This window comes from Triturus cristatus, chromosome 11, assembly GCF_964204655.1.
Source record: "Triturus cristatus chromosome 11, aTriCri1.1, whole genome shotgun sequence".
In the NCBI taxonomy this organism is placed as follows: domain Eukaryota; kingdom Metazoa; phylum Chordata; class Amphibia; order Caudata; family Salamandridae; genus Triturus; species Triturus cristatus.
In genome coordinates, this window is record NC_140594.1 from 1,106,824,138 (window position 1) to 1,106,845,811 (window position 21,674).

General features: G+C 46.2%; 1 protein-coding gene across 6 annotated transcripts in view; it reads right to left on the reverse strand.

Annotated features, from left to right (window-relative positions):
- Window positions 1-21,674, reverse strand: part of LOC146786089 (eukaryotic translation initiation factor 4 gamma 1-like) — a 582,378-nt gene that overhangs the window by 317,133 nt on the left and 243,571 nt on the right. For all 6 annotated transcript variants that reach the window (XM_085635562.1, XM_085635561.1, XM_085635558.1 and 3 more), the window contains one exon: window positions 5,424-5,546. In XM_085635562.1, the coding sequence (XP_085491688.1) occupies window positions 5,424-5,546 (123 nt within the window). The remainder of the gene's footprint in view (window positions 1-5,423; window positions 5,547-21,674) is intronic.

Genomic DNA, 21,674 nt, shown 5'->3' on the forward strand with positions numbered 1-21,674 from the left:
GACAGGGCGGTCGTGAATTTTATCTGTAACGCCCCCCCGAGTCACATAAGTTCACAAATCCACCCGGTTCGCCTATCCTACTTCTACCCCATCGCACCCCAAAGGCCCAGGCCGAATATCGGCCCTGACAGAATATCGCACTTGGGTTGTCAAACCGGCCTACTGCAATGGCAAAGGCCAAATACTGTATTCCCAATTTATGATTCCCCCATTACACAGTACGCTCACTGGAATAGGTTCAGTACACTTGAAGGGGTGGACTGACTGAGACTGGACCGCTCATTTTCAAAAATTAAACATAGGAAGGAGCCCACCGTACCATCTACTGGGATAAAAGATGGAGGCGACCAGGGCCAAATTGACGTTCCGGATCCTGTGCAATTCTTAGGAGGCAGCAACACACCATTGATCACTAACCGGGGTAGAGGGGAGTGGATAAATCCCTCATTAGACAATTCCCATCTTACCCACAGAAGAATCGCCACCCCCTACAGGCCGCAACTAAGCCGGGCTGTTGCACCCGCAACAGACAGCCTATCAAAGCTTTTGCTAGGCAAGGAAAAAAGAACACCCAAGGCCACGATTCATGACAACCTATTAATAGCTACCTGGAATATTGCAGGGCTAGCGGCCAAGTTCGCATCTCAGGACTGGCGCAGCTATATAAGTAAATTTCACATCTTGTGCCTGCAAGAGACCTGGGCCACTGAATCGCATGCTTACATCCTGGAAGGCTACAAAGGCTTTTTTGTCCCTGCAAAAAAAGCCATCTCGGGGAGAGCAAGTGGGGGGCTCGCGATCTATGTCAATTTAGATATCAAGGGCACCTGGTCTAACACCAAATGGGTCACAGCTAACCTCCAAGTTTTAAGGTTCACTTCACCAAGTCTATCATTTCTGCTTATGAACTGGTACAATGCACCGGCTATAACGGAGAAGGGAATAGCCATAAATGAATTAGAAAACTGTTTGAGCTTTTTAACCATGACACCAAACATCACGGATATAATACTAATGGGAGATTTTAATTGTCATCTCTGTGAGAAACTAATGCCATTTAATAATGACTGGTCTAGATGTACGATCTTGAAAGGCCCTCACTTCACCCATTCAACTGAGGGCTGGGGTTTGGAAAGACTTATGGAAAGGTACAACCTAATACAAATCCTAGATCTCGCCACACTCAACGACAAAGGAGAGTTAACTCCAACATTTAAAGGAAGAGGTTGTCACTCTTACATCGATTTCGCACTAGTCTCTCCCAATCTAAAAAGAAGCATTAGTACAATCATTATAGAGGCCAGTAGTTTCAGTGACCACAACCCGGTAATCATTAAAATGGAGGGTTTCGTTTTTCCAACTCAAAAGAAACCTCCCATTACAGAAAGAGTAGTCGACCAGGGCAGAAGAATTAAATGGGCCAAAATTGATGCGGACAGTTTTTATAAAAAACTATTTTCCGAAGCCCCAGCAGCAATTGATAAATGTCTCGACCTCTGTGTAACTGGAGCTGAGGTGGTGAAGGCATTTGAAGAAATCGCACAGGCTGTAAGTAACTCCTTATACACCCCAGTAACTAAAAACAAAATGCCCCTAAACCCCCGTTGGTTTGATTCAAATTGTACAAAGGCGCTGAAAAACCTGAAGGATAGTCTTCATGCCCAACCAAGGGATAAAATGAAGGTGGCACGGAACAGAGCTGAATATAAAAAAGCTCTGAAGGCTCGCAAGCAAAGCATACAAAATCAGGCCTGGGAAGACTTAAGGGACGCCGCAGAAAGAAAAGATTCTATCGCCTTTTGGAAAGTGATTAATGCCCCCCTCTTTCAGGATCAAGGGGCTCCTAAAATCATGAATTCCATTCTGCCGGAACAATGGCAGAAACACTTCCAGGGCTTATACAATCATTCAAACAAGGAACCCCAGGAGGAGTCAGCGGAGGCCCACCGGCCAGTAAAGCTAAAGTTCACCTTGAAGGAGGTCGAATTAGGAATCACCGGGCTCAGCAAAAACAAAGCCGCGGGCCCGGACGGAATTCCACCAGATCTATTCCTAAGTAGACCTGAACTATGGGCTCCGTTACTGATGAGGGTGTTAAATGAGGCAGGGGAGGTAGGCCTCCCCCAGTCCTGGTCAACGGCGACCATAGTCCCTATTTACAAAAAAGGCAACCGTGATGACCCCCAATGCTATCGACCCATTTCCCTCATTGATGTGTCAGCTAAGGTCTTGGGGCGAGTCATCCTATCGAGATTGCAAGATTGGGCAGAGGAGCAACAAATCCTCTCAGAAATTCAATACGGCTTCAGGAAAGGCAGATCTACCACCGATCAATGCCTAAATTTATATCTCCTGATTGCAAAATATACCATCGCCGGGAGGGGGTCAATACACATGGGGTTTATGGACCTTTCTGCGGCCTTTGACCGCGTAAACAGGAGAAAGCTCTGGGCCATGCTAAAGGAGCTAGGTGTGGACCAATCCCTAGTCGACACTCTACAAAACCTACATCGGAACACCTCTGCAAGTGTAAGGTACAGTCAGGAAGGCAATAAGACCGATCCCTTTACCTGTAATAGTGGAGTCAGACAGGGATGCATCCTTGCGCCCTTCCTTTTCTCTATTTATATCAACGCTTTGGAAAAGGATCTCCTCAAGCTCAAAGTTGACTCACCCCAAATTGGTCATCGAGCAGTGCCCGTACTACTCTACGCCGATGACGCGGTCCTGCTCTCCAGAACACCATTGGGACTGCAAAAATTAATCGACGGGTTTGTCAATTTTATGGAGAAACTGGACCTGGCCACAAATCTGGAAAAGTCCTACATTATGTCATCGGGGAAATCCATAAAAGGAACATTTACCTACAACATTGGGTCACACAAAATAGATCAGGTCAAGTCTTTTACATACTTGGGGGTGCTATTTGACTACGCCTTATCGTTCAAACCCCTGATTGAGAAGCACTCTTCCAAACTGGCAAGCGCAGTTGGGGCAATCATGGGGTATGGGCAAAGATTAGGTAAATGGTCCCCCGAACAAATTATGACCTTATACAGATCCATCTGTTGTGCGAAAGTAAGCTACGGGGCAGAAGTGTGGGGCTTTCTGGGCAAAAAAGTACAGCCGCTCCAGACTGAAGAAAATAAATTCTTACGAAGAATATTAAAAGTCCCACAGAGCGTTTCGGCCCACATCATACATGAAGAGGTAGGAGAACCATTTTTAGAGGACAAAATTAAATCCAAACCCCTCCTGGCATGGGTGAAAGCATGGACCAACCCTGAGGCGGCCCTTACGAGACAGATTATCGAGGACTGCCTCAAAAGAGATAAAGGACACGAAATCCCTTGGCTGAAATTTGTTAAGAAGTCGTTAATAGAGATTGGCTGCCCACAATACTTTTTAGCCCCACACTCTCTGTCCCGGGAGAGTAAGACCCTGGTGAAAAAACTTTTTCTTACACATCTGAAAACGTCAAGGGCTGAAAAGGAGAAGCACAAAGCCACTAATCACTTGTACAACGACCTCACTGCGAAGCAAGGGATGGAACCCTATCTGAGGGTCATGTACAACGCACAGGATCGCTACCTCATGACCCGCTTCAGATTTAACATGTTACACCATATCCTTGCAGTGCCATCTGGGTTCACTCATACAATAGAGGAGAAGGGTACCTGCGGCTGCGATCTTAGATCTCCGCAGGATACCCTTCATTTTGTTTTACTGTGTCCTTTTTATACAATGCCAAGACGCAAGTTCCTGGTGGGAATCCTGAAAGAGCTAAAATTCAAACACGCAAAATTGGCTCTGAGATTCTTACAGGAAGCGGAGGACGCTTACACCCTGTTTTGCACGATAAACTTTATTCGAATTGCAACCAGATTGAGGAATACCAGAGACATTGGTCCCCAAACGTGATCTGAACATTCAAAATTTTATAAATCCCCTGGCCCTCTACTTGAGTACAGAAATTTTAAATATTTATATATTTTTTTTTTTTTTTAACTTGATTATCATTTGCTGTGTTTTTTAACTTGCGTATATTTATATTGTATTTGTGCTTTTATGGTGTCTTTTTAAGAACCGAATAAAGATTATAAATTGAAATTGAAATTGATTAACAGAGAATGAAAACATAGAGGTGTGTATGATACAAAGAAAAGGCAATGGCGCGATAGTAAACTCAGTTTGATGCAATAACTGGCCGTAAATTCACTTCACAGTAAATAGTGTTTGTATAGTATGTGTATTTGTATACTATTGTGCCTGTTTCAGACATAGGTATTAATAACAGGAGATCGTTCATGCAAACATTTTGGTGCCCATTATGAATGCGTTATTACCACATTTTCCCAGTTTTTCACTCACTGCTACTATCAGCTTTAGTGAATGTAAAACAAGAGCGATCACTTTTTGCATTCAATTCCTAATTGGTGCAGTGATGGAAAGGAATCACAAAAACACATCTGAGCCCATTGCTACTGCTGCAGGACCGCTGAATGACAACAAAAGCAGGGATTTCAATGTTTCCATGTGCAAAATGTGATTGGAAGCAAGACCATGTGAAAGTGAAGCGTAAAATTAGTTCCATCACAGCATTTAAGTTCCACAAAACGGCCATGTAATAAACTGGCTTAATATATTTTAATCCACTCAAAGACATCTGACTCAAGTTGACACCAGAACACATCTTTACAAAATAAACCAATTTCACAGAGTGAGCTACGGGTACGGTTCTTTGACAGAATTGCCCAAAATGATCACACCTTCTTCAGACCAAACTACTAAAGGGGTTCTCTCATCGATCTACAAAAGGTGATCAGATCCCACATAACTCTAATTTCCGAGGGACCTAGAGATTGACACGTGCAGGGTAATCTGATCATAGGGTGGTCAGTTATCCTCGGCTGAAGATATGGGTGGACCCTTTTTATTGATGATCACAAGGTCATCAGATGTCCTCAGATTTAAACTCTGAGAGGGCTTTTATTTGATAAGCAGTAAGCGATCATAACCCTCTTTCCCGATAAGGTTCTTAGACTGATATGCACAAGAGTGAATTGAATCCTTCAATTGTGTATACTGATCGGGACCGTTGACTGATGAGCACTGGGTGAATTTCCTCAAGCCTGGGGTGCAAAAGCCTTTTCATTGGTATACAAATGTTGATCAGCTCCCCTCAGTCACTAACCCTAGAAGGCCCTCTGTACCAAAATACTCTCCCTATGTAATACTGCACCTGATAGTTCTATCTCAATATATGGAATACAAAATATTGACTCACAACAATACAGACTGCAAGATAACCACTGGCACAATATCATCAAGGAAAGCATACACATGGTGATGCACTGCAATAGTAAAAACTGTGAGCAAAAGGCATCCAGCAAGTGCTGGAGGAAGAGCACAGTGGTACTTACCTGGTTGCTCATTGGCTTCTGAGGCAAGTATGCAAATGACGGGGTGAAGGCAGGTTTTCTGCTCATTGCTGCTATTCTGTCAGACTTTAGGGGGTCAGGAAAAAGCAATTTGTGTGACTGCACCTGGTGAGTACATGAATTTTAGAATTAATAACCACTGTCTTGAAAAATGTAAGACTAACAAATGTCAATGCTACAAATCGGGACCAGGGTAAAATTTAATTTTAGTTTCAGCAAGAAAAATTTTCTGCATTTCTTACTGCATTAAACTACACCAAGACAAGAGGCGCTGCACAGCAATTGCATTAGGCAGTTCTTGAAGCAAACATTGTTTATTAAGTAGATTATTCAAATAGCATAATCAGCAATACCACCATTGTGAGCTTTTATGATGTACCTCAGCGGCATTGAACACAATCCACATAGGATAAGCGAGAACCGACAGTGGATCTGGCTTGTACTAAATGCATGTTTTTGATGTAGAGGGTGTATGATGCTGTGTACTGTATTTATATGGACAAATACACAGACAACACACAAAAACCTACTCATCACAAAATGGATTGTTGAGAGAGAATTAATGAATGAGCTAATATAGCTCGCGCAACTACTTGGACAGTGTCCTTGTGCTGATCGAACAGGTAAGCTCTCAAAAACAACTTCAATGTGACCTAAACAGATAAATTGGTAATCTCTTATGGAAACATACTTCATTCTGTGTGTCTCTGAGATGAGAAGGTAAGATTTCCATGATTTCGTGGCCAGAACCGTAAAAGAGGACCCCCTCTCCTAACCCGCTTAAAGCGAGTGACCACCATCAGCAGAACATTCATATTGGGCAGTATTGCCGCTCCCTTGCAGACAAATACAGAGGAACTTTACCATAAAAACCCTGATATGCTAGAACAAGGGTCTTAAAACAAAGGGGCACATGCATCATTCTAAATACCGGTCGCATAGGGGGATATTCGCGAACTGTATTTTTGCATTTGGGATGCAGCAACCCAAATGCAAATTTGCAATTTAAGTAATCGGAAAATTTGCAATTACTTAAATTGAGGATGCATTTAGGGATTCGCAAATTGCGATTCCCTAAATGCTATGCATGATGCAATTTTAAATTGCGCTTTTTCAATTAGGGATCGCAAATTACCATCAATTTAAAGTTGATGATAATTTGCGAAAACTTTGAAAAATGCACTAAAGTGCATTTTTCAAAGTTCCATGTTACACACACACATACCCTTGGGGCATGTGTGTGCGCAACATGTGGTCACATGGCAATTTCAGGGGTGCATCAGTGTGTCCTTATGGCCCCCATGCACCCTTGAAATTGCATGCGCGATTTGCGAGTACCTATTTGGTACTCGCAAATTGCGCAATTCCCATTAATTCCTAGGGGCCTCTAGGCCCATAGGAATTAATTGGAAGCTATTCCTTAATTGTGAATCGCAATTCTAAATTAAGGAATATGTAGGAATCACTAATGTTTTAGCAAAACCTACATGCATAGGCAAATGCGATTCCATAATTGTGATTCCTTAATAATCGCAATTACCTACAATGATGCATGGGCCCCTAAATATTCTTTTTGACTGGCAACCAGTGTAACTCTTTTAGATACGAGCAAATGGTACGAGAGTTGAAGTAATAGATGGGCCGCTACATTCTGCACGGCTTGCAGGTTCTGAAGAAGGTGATCGGGAAAGCCCAGATAGAGCACATTCGTGTAATAAGGACGCAAGATGACCACAGGAGTAAGGTGCTTAAATGGAGTGTATTGGATGCTGATTTTGATGTGCATTAGTATTGGGGCAATCAATATTCAGGTACATAGCATTGGCCCTACACGTAACAGTCAGTTATCCCTGACTGACTCAGAACCCCAGGGTAAGGCCTCAAAATGTGCATTTGAAATCAAGCACCATTGAGTTAATGTCATGCACCAAAGAACAATGTTTCTACAACTATCACCACAAAATCTGTTTTACTTCGAAATCCATGCTAAGCATCTGTTAAATTAAGACTAAACCACAGCACGGCTTAATAGATTTTGTGGACATGACTTTAAAGTAAATATCAACATGTCGAAAAATCTTCAAATTATCCTATGAGAAGGTTTAGCGCCTTTAACAACGGCTATAGCAGAAGCAGGCAGAGGTGCTATAAGGCAATTAGAAAGTCCACCCACTGAATGTAGAATGTCTCTATAAACAAGGAGAAACAGAAAGACAAACATTGGGATGTCTGCACTGCAGGCCTATACCAGCCATTAGTGGCCCTGAGCCATTTCATTGTCTTCAATAGAGCTCTCAACATCCCAATGTTCTAATATATGTTATATGATTTATGTTATATGTCATATGATGTTACGTTATACTAAAGAGCAGTTATATAGTGAACGCTTACGTCTAGGGTCTCTTGGCTCTAGGAATGAAGGCAACCATAACAAATTCTAACAACTCGTAAGGAACAAGGGAGACAGAATGACAGAACTGCATACTCCTTCGGTGCTACATTGTATTATTGGGGCCTGTATGCTTGACCTATATGCACCCCTTCTCCCTCATTTGTATTGAGTACTTGAGTGCGGTGAACAACCGTGGAATTCCCTTTCCCCCATAGGAGAAGTATTCCTCCTCTCCCTCCTCTCGAGACCCCTTTGCCCTTGAGAGACCCTCCACACAATGGAAAACAACGAGATGACATGGTGGCAGAAATTCTTCGAACACCATCTTTATTAGGAACAGTTGGTGGTGCCTCGGGTACCCAGGGAGGCGACTGACAGTCACTCACAGCTATGAACAAAGAGTGGGTCAAGATCACCCTTCATGGTGCCATCATGACTGAGTATTTGAGAGCAAACATTGCCCCCAATGGACTACTAGTGAGCAACTTCCCCAGGCTGTTCCTAGAGGATGCACCTTTAAATAAAGAATGGTCCCTGGTAGCCTGGAAAACGCACCAGGGACTGGCTGATACTGACAATAAACACCACCAAACGCCCGGTGGGTGCCCTACTAGTGAGGATCCAAATCGCTGAGGGAGCATTAAAGACCAGTATCCAGATCACGGCATACAAAAATAAACTGGCCGAGATCAACAATGACATAACCGATCACAAGGCGTTTTTAATGAAACAGAAAATTGCAAAATTGCAAAAGGACATAAAAACATTTGAGAAAGAGAAAGTGTACCCTTACCTCAAGGACGATTACGCCCCACCAGGGGGAGACATTTCATCAGACGAGAGTCAGGTCTCTTGCAGACGAGGCTCATCTAACAGCAATTCCATACTGACAGTTGGGGGAGTGGCGGGAATGTTATGTTATGTTATGTTATTTTGATTTGTACCGCGCACAGCTGGCCCAGCAAAGGGGCGTCCTGGCGCTTTGAGAAGGTGAACACAACACAGCACTAAAAGCGGACAAAAGGAGACGAGACACAACAGAAAAGCTAAACAAATAAAAAGGTCTTGATAGCCCGTCTAAACTGAAGAAGCTCATCGATGGCCCGGATTTGTGGAGGAAGAGAATTCCACCAACTCGCTGCCAGGACTCGAAAGGAGCGGCCACCAATTCTGCTCAATTTAAAACGTGGGACCACTGCTAAGTTCTGGCCTAGCGATCTAAGAGTGCGAGAGGGGACATAGGGGATCAGCAATTTCTCCAAGATTTGTGGGGGAGTACCCTTTAGGATTTTAAATGCAAAGCAGAGAACCTTAAATCTAATCCTCTGCTGCACAGGGGGCCAGTGGAGAGAGCGCAGAGTATTGGACACCGAGCATCGCCTAGGCAGACCTGTCACCAGTCGGGCCGCAGCGTTTTGAACCCGCTGGAGCCGCAGAAATTCTGACTGGTTTATCCCCGCCAGTAGGGAGCTGGCATAGTCCAGCCTGGACAGCACTGATGCTTGGACCACCAGCTGTCTTGTGGGTGCATCAAAGAATTTGAGGATGGGTCGAAGTCCTCTGATGATGCCATAGCAAGAAGCCGCCACCTTCTTGGTATGACAGATGAAACTCAGAGAAGGATCAAGCCACACCCCCAAGTTTTTTATCCCTGCCGCTGGGAGGGGAGTCACACCCAACTCCGAAGGCCACCATTTGTCATCCCACAAAGCCACCTGTTTACCAACCACCATAATCTCCGTCTTCTTGGTGTTTAACTGGAGACAGTTGGAATTCATCCAGTTAGCCACTTCCCGCAGACCATCACAGAACCTGGGAGCCTCCAGGTCTGAGTCCCCACTCAGTGTGACCGCCAGCTGCGTGTCATCTGCGTAAGAGACCATGGTCAATCCTCAAACCTCGTTCCTTGATTATGAAGGACAACAGTTCCAAGGCCCTCCCGGCTCCCACTATTGGCAATACCCCATGTTCCAACATGGACCACAACAATTCTACCCACAACCTCTGATTCCCCCTCCTTTTTAGGTCTGGCCTGAGACAGCACATGCTTTCTCTTCGAGACATTTAGTAAGTGGCTTTTAAAAGTGCCACCAGAGGCTTTTGGGGGCCTAAAGCTTGAGTGCATGTGAGCGTGCACGCTCGCAGCCGCCATCTGCCTTTCTGTCGTGGCTCATTAAGCCTCCTCCACCCCCTTGCTGTCTGCTCTCACTACCCCCTCCCTTCTCCCCCCTCCCTTCTCCCTAGCTATAACGTTACACCAATAAGCAGTCTTAGATCTTTTTCACTATACAGTAACTTGTTTACTTTCGCTGTAAAACCCAACTACACACACTCTTCTGTCCGACTTCATTTCACGGATCTCTGCTGTTTCTACCCCACACCTCTATTTTCTTCCCTTGTGCCGTCCTTTCGCTGTCTCCATTCTCTCCTGCTTCTTTCTATCATTCCAGTTCAAATCCCCCAACTTTTACTCGTTTCTCCGTATGGCTTTTATCTCTCCCACTGTCCACAGCTCCTCCTCTTTCCTCCCCCTTTCTCTTTCATCTCCTTTTTCGTCTTCACGTCTCATAGATCTTTTCTTCTCTCTTCTGTCATAGCTCCCCTCTCTTTCACCATCCTTCGTCTTCATTTCTCTATACTCCCTTTTCATTTTTAACTTCTGTCTCACATTTTATTCTCTCTTATTGTTTCTTTCCTCTCTCCGCGTTTTTCTTCCTCCCCGGCACCCTTCTACCCAACTCTTGTCTCGCGAACTCCTACAACATCGTGTAATTTCTTTGTGCACAGAAGTGATCGGGTCTCTCCTGTGTTAGAGGGGGTTTCGCGTAGAAATTGACTGAAAGCCCAGTGTCGTTCGCAATCACGTGTCAGACTTCAGTGCCTGGAGGTGTTTCATATGTAGGCGCTATTGCAATGTATTCAGACGCTGGTTTATTTCTGCAGTGTTTCATTTATAAAACGTAAAATGTAGAGGCCGACTCATTTTCTCAGGAGCTGGGGAATTCCCAGTCCGACTAAACTGCGTCCTTTCCAGTGGCTATAATATACTCACTATCCGATTTGACCGCCAGCTCTTTTGGACAGTTAGGGGCTGTATGTACGATCTGTCACAAGGGTCTCTGGAATTATGTGGCAAAGGACGACCCAAATAAACCTTAAGGCTAACTCAATCAATTAGCAGACTGCTGCAGCATATTGTGACAGCATACACTTGCTATTTTGTCATTTTATTAAAGGTGCAGATTATACAGTGGATTATAGACTATGAGGCAAATACAGTAAATTCCCAACTATACGGAAAACACAGCAGATTCAACATCGCATAATTCCAGTGGCCCTGACTATAGCACGACTTGCAGGAATTGGTAGATCTGATAGCAGGAGGAATACGGATGTTCTGCACACAAAAGAAAGTACCTTTTGTATTCTATTAAATAAAATAACACATTTATGAGAGACATAACATGCTCAAAAACGTTTATTATTGGGTATAATTTCTCCCGCCCCCTTTCTTTTTATCTTCAATCATCTGTCGCTTTCCCTTGCTTTCTCTCCCTATGCCCCTCTATCTCCCGCTTCAATGCTTCTCCTCCCGTCTTTCTTACTCCTATAGATCCGGTTGTCAGCACTCTTGCAAATAGTTCTTTCTTTCTGCCTCCCTTCCCTCTATGAGCTATCACGTAATTCTCCAAGCCCCCTGGGTGCCGGGGGTATTCTTGCCCGTGTCTCAGGCTTTTTGCATCTTAATTGTGGAATTAGAGGCAGGCGCCGAGCAGCCTCTAAACCGGAGCACCCAGAGGGGACTGGAAAATGACGTGCCAGGGGGAGCTTGGATGCAGGAGGTACAATCCACAGCTTCTGGGCTCGGCTCTCGTTAGGCTCGAGGCACTAAGGGGAACTCAGGCCGAGTCATGGGGGGCATTTGACTGGAAATATGCTCAAGCCGCCATTGACTCCCTCACCACTACCCCTGAGAGAGGGGAAGGCCTTGGTTTCAGAGCTGGAATCTGGGAAGTGCAGAATACACGCGGATCAGCTTCGGTAGTGGTTAAATCTGGGTGACGAATTCACAAGTGTTTTGTCCATAAAGATACAATAAAATTATTCAGAAATGGATACTTACCTGGTGTACATCTATTTACACCTACACAATTGTATGCTAAGAGTTTGTCCAATCACACAGAAGTAACTTTACGCCAGTAGTAGGAAGTAGGCTTTCCAAGGTGTGGTTAGCCTTCTGAGTAGGTGCACACTAAAAATATTGATTTTGCAAAATTCACAAAGTCTCTCTGACCCTTCTCACCCTGGAAATGGTTAGAAATGTGCTCCTCCAAATGAAAGGAGTAAATCTCTTTCCAGGGAGGGAAGGAGGGTAAAACACTCCAAAACTTGGTGGGCATGTAGGTAAAGGACCCCCTTTCTTTGGGGAAAAAAATGTTACCCCGTGGAGAAGAGAAAATGTGCAATTGCTCATAAGGTGGTGGTTTCCCCCAAAGTGGGGTTGCATTGTACACACAGTTCCAGAGTGTAGGTAACGCAACATCAGAAAAAGTTATATTAGATTGCGATTCCCAGTAATGTGCTGAAAAGCTGTGACACAGGTTTCCAGACATTAGAGTGAGAATATCTGTAAATTCCAAAAAGTACGAAAGTACATTCAAATGAGTGAGGCAATATCAAAACTTACCTTTGACCTCTTCTGAATTGGGCCCGGGAGGCCCTATTAACAAGCATTGGCATAGCCAATAGGTCTCGCTTTTGGGACCTTACAAGTATTTAGTTATGCAGCACAATATCCTTGTTGCAACAACATCAACTGTTGCATGGCTAAACACTTATAAGGTCCCAAAAGCGAGACCTATTGGCTATGCCAATGCTCGTTTAGAAAGAAGTTGGGGCAGAGAGCGAAGAAGAGGCAACAAGAGGGTACAGTGGCAGGCCTCAACAACCGGTACAGACCCAGGGCCAGACAGGCAAACTAAACTAATAGTGAACCTATCCCCCAGGCCTCTGACAACGACGGAGACCCAAGTCCTGGAAAAAGTACTTGGGTTTGTCTCTAGCCCCAAAAAGGACCACTTCCTCGAGTCCTGTGAGTTACACCAGTTCTTTAGGAAGATTCGTTTAAGAGCGTTCTTCCAGGGCAAACCGGAACAGTCACATGATGACTCGGGTTTACATAACCCTTCTAAATTCGCTCGTCATGCCGGCCAAATCCCCCACGAGATCCTCACTTTTGAGCAGGCGGTCCTGAAGGAGGCAACCAAGGGGAATAAGAATGAATATGCTACTTACCAGTATGCATCTGTTCTTGGCATGTAGGGCTGCTGACATTCATATCTGTGCATAGATCGCCGCCTAGTGTTGGGTCCGGATGTTTGCACGTTGTTGTCCTGGAAGAGTCTTCGAAGTATCACGAGGTAGGTGACTCCTCCACTGGACCACAGTGCGCATGGGCATCCTCTCCATCCTTAGATTGTTTTTCGCCATTGTGGCAGTGATGGAGTAGATACAGTAAGTGATGACCATGCTATACAGTAATTCTGAGAGCTGCAGCTGCTACAGGCGCCGGGGAGGAGGGTGGGCGATATGAATGTCAGCAGCCCTACATGCCAAGAACAGATGCATACTGGTAAGTAGCATATTCAGTTCGAGGCATGTGGGCTGCTGAATTCATATCTGTGCATAGAATATATAGCAGTACCTCCTATTAGCGGTGGCTACCAGTGCCAGCTGCAGCAGTCTGAAAAAGAGTTTTGAGAACAGCCTGTCCTACAGCTGCCTGCTGTTTTGAGTGTACATCTACACAATAGTGTTTGGTAAATGTATGTATAGTGGACCATGTGGCTGCTCTACATATTTCCTGTAAAGGAATGTTTCCTAGGAAAGCCATGGACGCCCCTAACTTTCGTGTTGAGTGGGCTCGTGGGGGAATCGTTAATGTGCGTTTAGCCTTTTGATAGCAAATTTGAATACATTTAACGATCCATCTGGCTATCCCTGCTTGGGAAATGGCGTTGCCCTTGTGTTGTGGAGAAAAAGCAACGAAAAGTTGTTTTGTTTTCCTAAAATCCTTTGTTCAGTCTATATAGTACATGAGGGCCCTCTTTACATCTAGTGTATGGAGCATTCTCTCTGCGACATTTTGTGGATTGGGGAAGAAAACAGGCAGTTCAATAGTCTGATTCATGTGGAACTGCGATATCACTTTAGGCATGAATTTGGGGTTGGTACGTAGTACAACTCTGTTTGCGTGAACCTGTATGAATGGCTCTTGAACGGTTAGTGCCTGGAGTTCACTAACTCTTATTAACAAAGTGATTGCTACTAGGAAAGCTACCTTCCAGGTGAGGAATTGAATCTCACATGAATGGAGAGGTTCAAAAGGTGGACCCATTAATCTGGTGAGAACCACATTGAGGTTCCACACTGGTGCCGGTGGGTGTCTTGGGGGAATCACTCGTTTGAGTCCTTCTAAGAAGGCTTTGATGGCAGGCACTGTGAGAAGTTGGCCTGATGTATGATGTCACTAGTTCTAGTGTACACCTTATATCAGTCCAAACACCCTTATGGTGATTGGTTGTAAAGTCAACCTTATAGACCAGCTATCCTAGTGGTAGCATGGACAAGAGCAGTCTTAGGCTAAACTCTGAATGGCATGTGAAACCAGCTGTGATACCATATATAATCCCTTGAATACCAAATGAAAGGACACCACAACAGATATATATATAAAATAAAGTGTATTTATTCTAGTCAAACCCTCAGCACTCTTTATGAGATTAGAGGTAAGTACAACACAGTCTTATTTAAGCATACATTAAGTCACACAGGTAAGTAATACAGTTAGGCCCTAGGGGCCACGCAAACCATATACTAAGTAAGTGGTATAAGGACCACTGTCACGGAAATAGGATAGGCCTAGGCCTAGGCCTAGGGAATCGCTGGGGCTACACTACACTAGCAACAGTTAGGAAGTGGGAGGCCCACGGGATTCGGGTGCAGAGTGGAAACACTCACGCGTAATGCGTAAAAGTCGATAGAAATAGTAGTTGTTAGAAATTAACAGTTTAAGGACACTTCTGAAGCAGCTAGAGAGTCGAGACTCGGAAACTAGACCCTAGGATAGTCACTACCCTTGTGAGCACCGAAGTACCCAAGTTACCTAGCCCACAGGCTGCGGGTGCATAGGTGGGAACTTGCGTCGGGTTTCGTCGTGGACTTCTATGGATGCCTGAAGGAAAGTTGCTGACAGGCAGTCAGTGAAGAGTGTCCGGTGGATCCCAAGACTGGGATCAAGAAGAGGGGAGACCTGCAAGCAGAAGGGACAGAGTCAAGGTCACTAGCCAGTGACCACGTGGAACCAGGAAGGAACCAGGCGATGTCGTGAAGATTGCAGGTGAAGGTGAAGCTTGTCGCTGCAGCCACGAGGACCAGGGAACGTCGAGGACGACCAGGACCAGGAGGCGAGCTGTCCCACGAAGGCTCTTGCTGTCGGCGGCGTCGAAGTTGGACTAAGACTCACCAAGCCTTGGCAAGCGGAACCCACGAAGAACGGAGGACTTGCTTCTGGTGCAGACCAGGAAGGTCTGGGGTGCTTCTCTTTTTCAAAGAAGCAGGAGCCAGTCTGGAGGAGCCAAACCAGCGGTGAAGATTTCAGGATGCGTCGTCACGAAGGCCACTAGCCAGCGGGCAAGCAACCGGACAGACGCGGCAAGCAGGAAAATGCAGAAGGGCCCCACGCAGGACTCGTGCAGTGTGGGGGGGCTGATCTTCGGTGCATATGGTGCTTGGGGTTGGGGCTTCTCAATCCCCGGTGCACAACTTCGAGGGTGCCTCAGAAGCTGCACTTGAAGATACTAGCCACTTTTCCCAGGTAGCCGGTCCCACGTCTCTCGTCGCCTCCACGGATCTCAGCTCGGCTGTGGAGGTGGATCAGGGTCGGAGAAGTCTGGAAGTCAAGGCTCTGGTCGGGCTCTGCAGTCAGTCCCTCGTAGAACTTTAGCAAAGCAAAGGGTAGTCTCTTGATGGTGCCTGTTTGCACAGGGTAGCCACTCCTTGGCCTCAAGGGAGATTCTTCAGTCTTCTTCTTTCGTCGAATGTCGAAGGTCCAGAGTTTCTGTTCAAGTTGCAGGTTTAGGATAATCTAAAGTCCTGGGGCCCAACTCCCACTCTTATACTAATCTGGGGGGCTGGGATACCTGCTAGGTCACGCCTTATGGGTGGGACCTGGGAGGGGGTGGTTACACCCACTTCCCTTTGTCCAGTTTCGCGCCAGAGCTGGGGCTGGAGTGCCCCAGCGCCGGTTTGAACTGGACTATGCAAGGAACACCTTGTGTGCCCCAGGCATGTCTCATTCCTTTCAGCCCACCCTGCCCCAATACACTAAAGGCTGTCTGGGGAGGTGCTAGCACCTCCCCAAGCAGGAAACCTATTGTCCAGGCCTCCCTGGCTGGGATCACTCCCAGCAGCAGGAAGTCAGACTTGTGTCGTGGCAGCAGCATCCATTTTGTGATGCTGAGGCTTTGGTCAGAGGCCAACAGTAAAGTATGATTTTAACATGTCTTTCCCTCTAGAAGGGGGGAATAATATCCTCATGTCCAGAAATGGTATGGGGGTATTATTCCACAGTGTTAGACACCTTACACGACATGTTTCGATAAAGCCAAACCATAGTTACCATAACCGTTTAAGATTATAAGGTACTTTAAGAGTATATGGTAGGCTATATCATAGAACAGCTATAAGGACATGGTTCCGAAAGCTGCAGACAGGCTCAGCTCATGCTAGAGCACCATCTCACATGTTACCAAGCACTCTGCCTCCAGGATTGTTAAGGCCTGCCATAGGAGTGGCTGATAGGTACACATGTGTCTATATGTAAGTTAGGTATAGGAATACTACACCTAAGCAAGGGGTGATTACACGACCTTGCCCCAGCTGAGTGATCAGCCAGTTGTGTCATAATGGAAGGCCAGGCCAGGGGTGGCATAATACATGCTGCAGCCCCTGGTAGGCCTAGGGTACACCTATGCCCTGGGTACCTAGGGTACTCTGTACAGGGGCCAATAAGGTGATCCTATCCAAATGGGTTATGCACCTAAAGTACATAGTATCAATTTAGAGAGAGAACAGCAGGGCTGTGGGTCTGATTAGCAGGCCCACAGCCACATCTAAGTCGAAAACCAGTAAAGCAAAAGCAAAAAGTGGGGGTGAACATAGAAAGCAGACCCTACTCTCCTACACAACCCCCCCCCCCCCAAACTTAGGGACATTAAACTAACCTTGACCAGTTGAGTCTTCATGTTCTAAGTGGAAATATCTGGAGAGTCCATCTGCATTGGCATGGTCAGTCCCAGGTCTATGTTCCACTGTGAAGTCCATCCCCTGTAGGGAAATGGACCACCAAAGAAGTTTGGGATTTTCACCCTTCATCTGATTTAGCCACAAGAGGGGCTTATGGTCTGTCTGAATCTTGAAGTGAGTGCCAAACAAGTATGGCCTCAGCTTCTTCAGGGCCCAAACTACAGCAAAGGCCTCCCTCTCAATAGCTGACCAACGTTTCTCTCTAGGGGTCAGCCTTCTACTTATAAAAGCAATGGGCTGGTCTTGACCATCTACATTCAGTTGTGAAAGAACAGCTCCCACACCTAACTCAGAAGCATCTGTCTGGACAATGAACTCTTTGGAGTAGTCTGGACTTTTCAGAATAGGTGCACTGCACATGGCCTGCTTCAGGTCATCAAATGCTTTTTGACAGCTTACTATCCACTGAACTTTCTTTGGCATCTTCTTGGAGGTCAAGTCATTAAGTGGTGTCACAATGGACCCATAGTTCTTAACAAACTTTCTGAAGTACCCAGTCAGGCCCAAGAAAGCTCTGACCTGAGTCTGGGTAGTTGGAGGAGTCCAGTCTTTTATGGTCTGGATCTTGCTCTCCAGTGGTTGAACCTGACCCCCACCAACTAGGTGGCCCAGGTATACAACCTTGCTCTGCCCTATCTGGCACTTAGTGGCTTTGATAGTGATGCCTGCCTTTTGCAGGGCCTCTAAAACATTCCTCAGGTGGACCAGGTGATCCTCCCAGGTGGAGCTAAAGATAGCAATATCATCAAGATAAGCTGCACAATAATCATCCAACCCAGTAAGGACTTGATTCACCAACCTTTGGAAAGTGGCAGGTGCATTCTTCAAACCAAAGGGCATTACCACAAATTGATAATGTCATCCTGGGGTCGAGAAAGCAGTTTTGGCCTTTGCATTCTCAGCTAGTCTGATTTGCCAGTAGCCTGCTGTTAGGTCAAATGTGCTCAAAAACTTAGCAGCTGCCAGTCTGTCAATGAGCTCATCTGCCCTAGGTATTGGGTGGGCATCTGTCCTAGTGACAGCATTGAGACCTCTGTAATCCACGCAAAACCTCATCTCTCTCTTACCATCTTGAGTGTGAGGCTTTGGCACAAGGACTACAGGACTAGCCCAAGGGCTCTCTGAAGGTTCAATGACTACCAGCTCCAACATCTTTTGTACCTCAACTTTTATGCAGTCCCTGACATGGTCAGGTTGCCTGTAGATTTTACTCTTCACAGGCAGACTGTCACCAGTGTCCACCTCATGGGTGCACCAGTTTGTCTGACTTGGGGTCAGAGAGAACATATGTCTGTAGGACTGCAGAACTTGCCTGCAGTCCTGTTGCTGATGGACAGTGAGGCTGTCAGAAAAGACCACACCATCAACTGAGCCATCATCAGGGTTCTGAGTCAACAGGTCTGGGAGAGGGTCACTCTCTTCCTCCTGCCCCTCATCTGTAGCCATGAGTAGCCCCATGTCTGCCCTGTCAACATATGCCTTCAATCTGTTGACATGAAGCACCCTGTGGGGGCTTCTGGGAGTCCCAAGGTCCACCAAGTAGGTGACTTCTCCCTTTTTCTCAACAATAGTGTGGGGTCCAGACCATTTGTCTTGGAGTGCTGCTGGGGCCACTGGCTCCAACACCCACACTTTCTGTCCTGGCTGGTAAACAGTCAGTACAGCCTTTTGGTCATGCCAAGCTTTTTGGAGTTCTTGGCTTGCCTCAAGGTTTTTAGAAGCCTTCTTCATATACTCTGCCATCCTGGAGCGGAGACCAAGTACATAATCCACTATGTCAAGTTTGGGTTGTCTGAGAGGTCTCTCCCATCCTTCCCTTACCAAACACAGGGGTCCTCTTACAGGATGCCCAAACAAAAGCTCAAAAGGGCTGTAGCCAACCCCCTTTTGTGGGACCTCTCTGTAAGCAAACAGAAGGCAGGGTAAAAGGATGTCCCATCTTCGCCGAAGCTTGTCTGGTAACCCTTTTATCATTCCCTTTAGGGTCTTGTTGAATCTCTCAACAAGCCCATTGCACTGTGGGTGATAGGGTGTGGTGAACTTGTAGTTCACACCACACTCCTTCCACATTGCAGTCAAGTATCCTGACATGAAGTTGGCACCTCTGTCAGAAATGACCTCCTTTGGAAAGCCCACTCTGGAGAATACTCCAAGCAGGGCCCTTGCCACAACAGGAGCTGTTGTGGTCCTCAGGGGAATAGCTTCTGGATACCTGGTGGCATGGTCCACTATCACCAGTATGAATCTGTGCCCAGATGCTGTTTGTGGGTCCATTGGTCCTACAATATCTATGCCCACTCTTTCAAAGGGGACCCCCACCACAGGTAGTGGTATGAGGGGGGCCTTTGTGGTGCCACCTGATTTGCCACTGGCTTGGCAGGTGACACAGGAGCGACAAAACTCCTTAGTATCTTCTGACATATGGGGCCAGTGAAAGTGAGGGACAAGCCTGTCCCAAGTCTTGTTCTGGCCTAAATGTCCTGCAAGGGGAATATCATGGGCCAAGGTAAGAAGGAAGCCTCTGAACTTCAGTGGAATGACCAACCTCCTGGAAGCACCAGGCTTGGGGTCTCTAGCCTCTGAATACAGTAGCCCTTCATCCCAATACACTCTATGGGTACCTTGAGCATTCCCTGCAGCCTCAGCAGCAGACAGCTGTCTGAGGGGTTCAAGAGAGGGGCAGTCTAATTGAGCCTGCCTCAGATCTGCCCTTGAAGGTCCCCCTGTCCCAAGAAACTCAACCTGATCAGGTTCAAGTTCTTCTAGGACAGTTCCTTCAGGGCTCTCAGAATCATCCTCCTGGGAGGGCTGATCCACCACCTGAGGCAGGGGGGAAGGCACAGCCTTAACCCTACTGCTCTTTCTCTTGGGTTGTGACTGGTCCATAGTTTCAGGATCCAGCACTTGTTCAGTGGTGCACTTTTTGGCCTGTGACCTGGTCACAGCAAGGACATGTGCATCTATCCCCAGCATTTCTGCATGGGTCCTATACTCCACTTCAGACCAAACTGAAGTTTCAAGATCATTGCCCAGTAAACACTCTACGGAAAGGTCTGAACTAACAACAACTTTCTTGAGGCCAGTTACCCCTCCCCAGGAGAAGTTAACAATAGCCACACTATGGGAGGTAGTGGCATTGCTAGCGTTGGTCACTAGGTAATTCTCACCTAGTATGATCTGTCCAGGGTCCACAAAAGCAGGTGTCACCATTGTGACACTAGCCCCAGTGTCCCTGTAGGCCTGAGCCATTCTTTGGTTGATAAAAGGAGTCTGTCTGTACTTGCCCAGGTTACTGGGGCCTACAGTAGAGGACAAAGCTAAGTCCCCATCACAGATCAGAACAGCCTGAGTAGGTATTCTGACTAGGCCAGAATCCTCCTCAGTTCCCAGGGTTAACCCTACTACACCCTTTTGCTGGGAACCACCACTTACAGCTGAACTAGGGGGTACAGTTGCCTTAGGGGCAATGGTGGCTGGGGGCTTATCCTTTTTGGTGCACTCACTAAACCAATGTGAGTTGGACTTACAATAGTTGCACCATGGTTTCTTTTGGCCTTCTTTCTTTTTATCCTTTTTGGGACCACCCTCCCCCTGAGCCTTTTGGGGGCCTGGTGAAGACTTCTGGTCTTTTTGTTTCTGATCATTACCCTTCTGGTCTGCCTTTTTCTGATCACCGCCCTGGTTCTGGGTTTTCTGCTTAACTCTAGTCCTGACCCATCTATCTGCCTTCTTTCCCAATTCTTGCGGAGAAGTCAGATCAGAATCAATCAGGTGTTGATGCAATAGCTGGTTTTGACAGTTGTTAAGGATTTGTTCTCTCATGATCAAATTATACAATCCTGTATAGTCCTTAACCTTACTTCCCATTAGCCAGCCTTCCAGAGCCTTAGTGGCACAATCTACAAAGTCAGTCCAGTCCTGAGTCTGTGTCTTCTGGGTATCCCTGAACAACAGCCTGTATTGTTCAGTGGTTAGGCCAAACCCATCAATTAGAGCATTTTTCAGGACAGTGTAATTATCTGCATCCTCATCACTAACTGTGAGGAGCTTGTCTCTACCTTTCTCAGAGAAGGAGAGCCACAAGATAGCTGCCCACTGACTTTGGGGTACCTGCTGTACTTTGCAAGCTCTCTCCAAAGCAGTTATCCATTTGTGGATGTCATCCCCACACTTGTAGGGAGGGACAATCTTGCTCAGGTTTCTATTATCATAGTGCCTGTCTCTATCCTTAGGGATATTGCTGCCACCAGTGGGTTCTGACCCACTTAACTTTTGTTCTCTAGCCAGAGCAAGCTTCTCTTTGGCAAGGGCAAGTTCTTCCCTCTGAATCCTCAGATTAGCTTCCCTCATTCTGGCTTCATGCTCCTTTCTCTCAGGGGAAGTCATTCCCCTATGAGGGGAAGCATTAGAGATGCTAGAGACATGGGAGTGGATAGATTCCCTTGAAGGGGATCTGTCCCTCCTGCTTCTCTGGG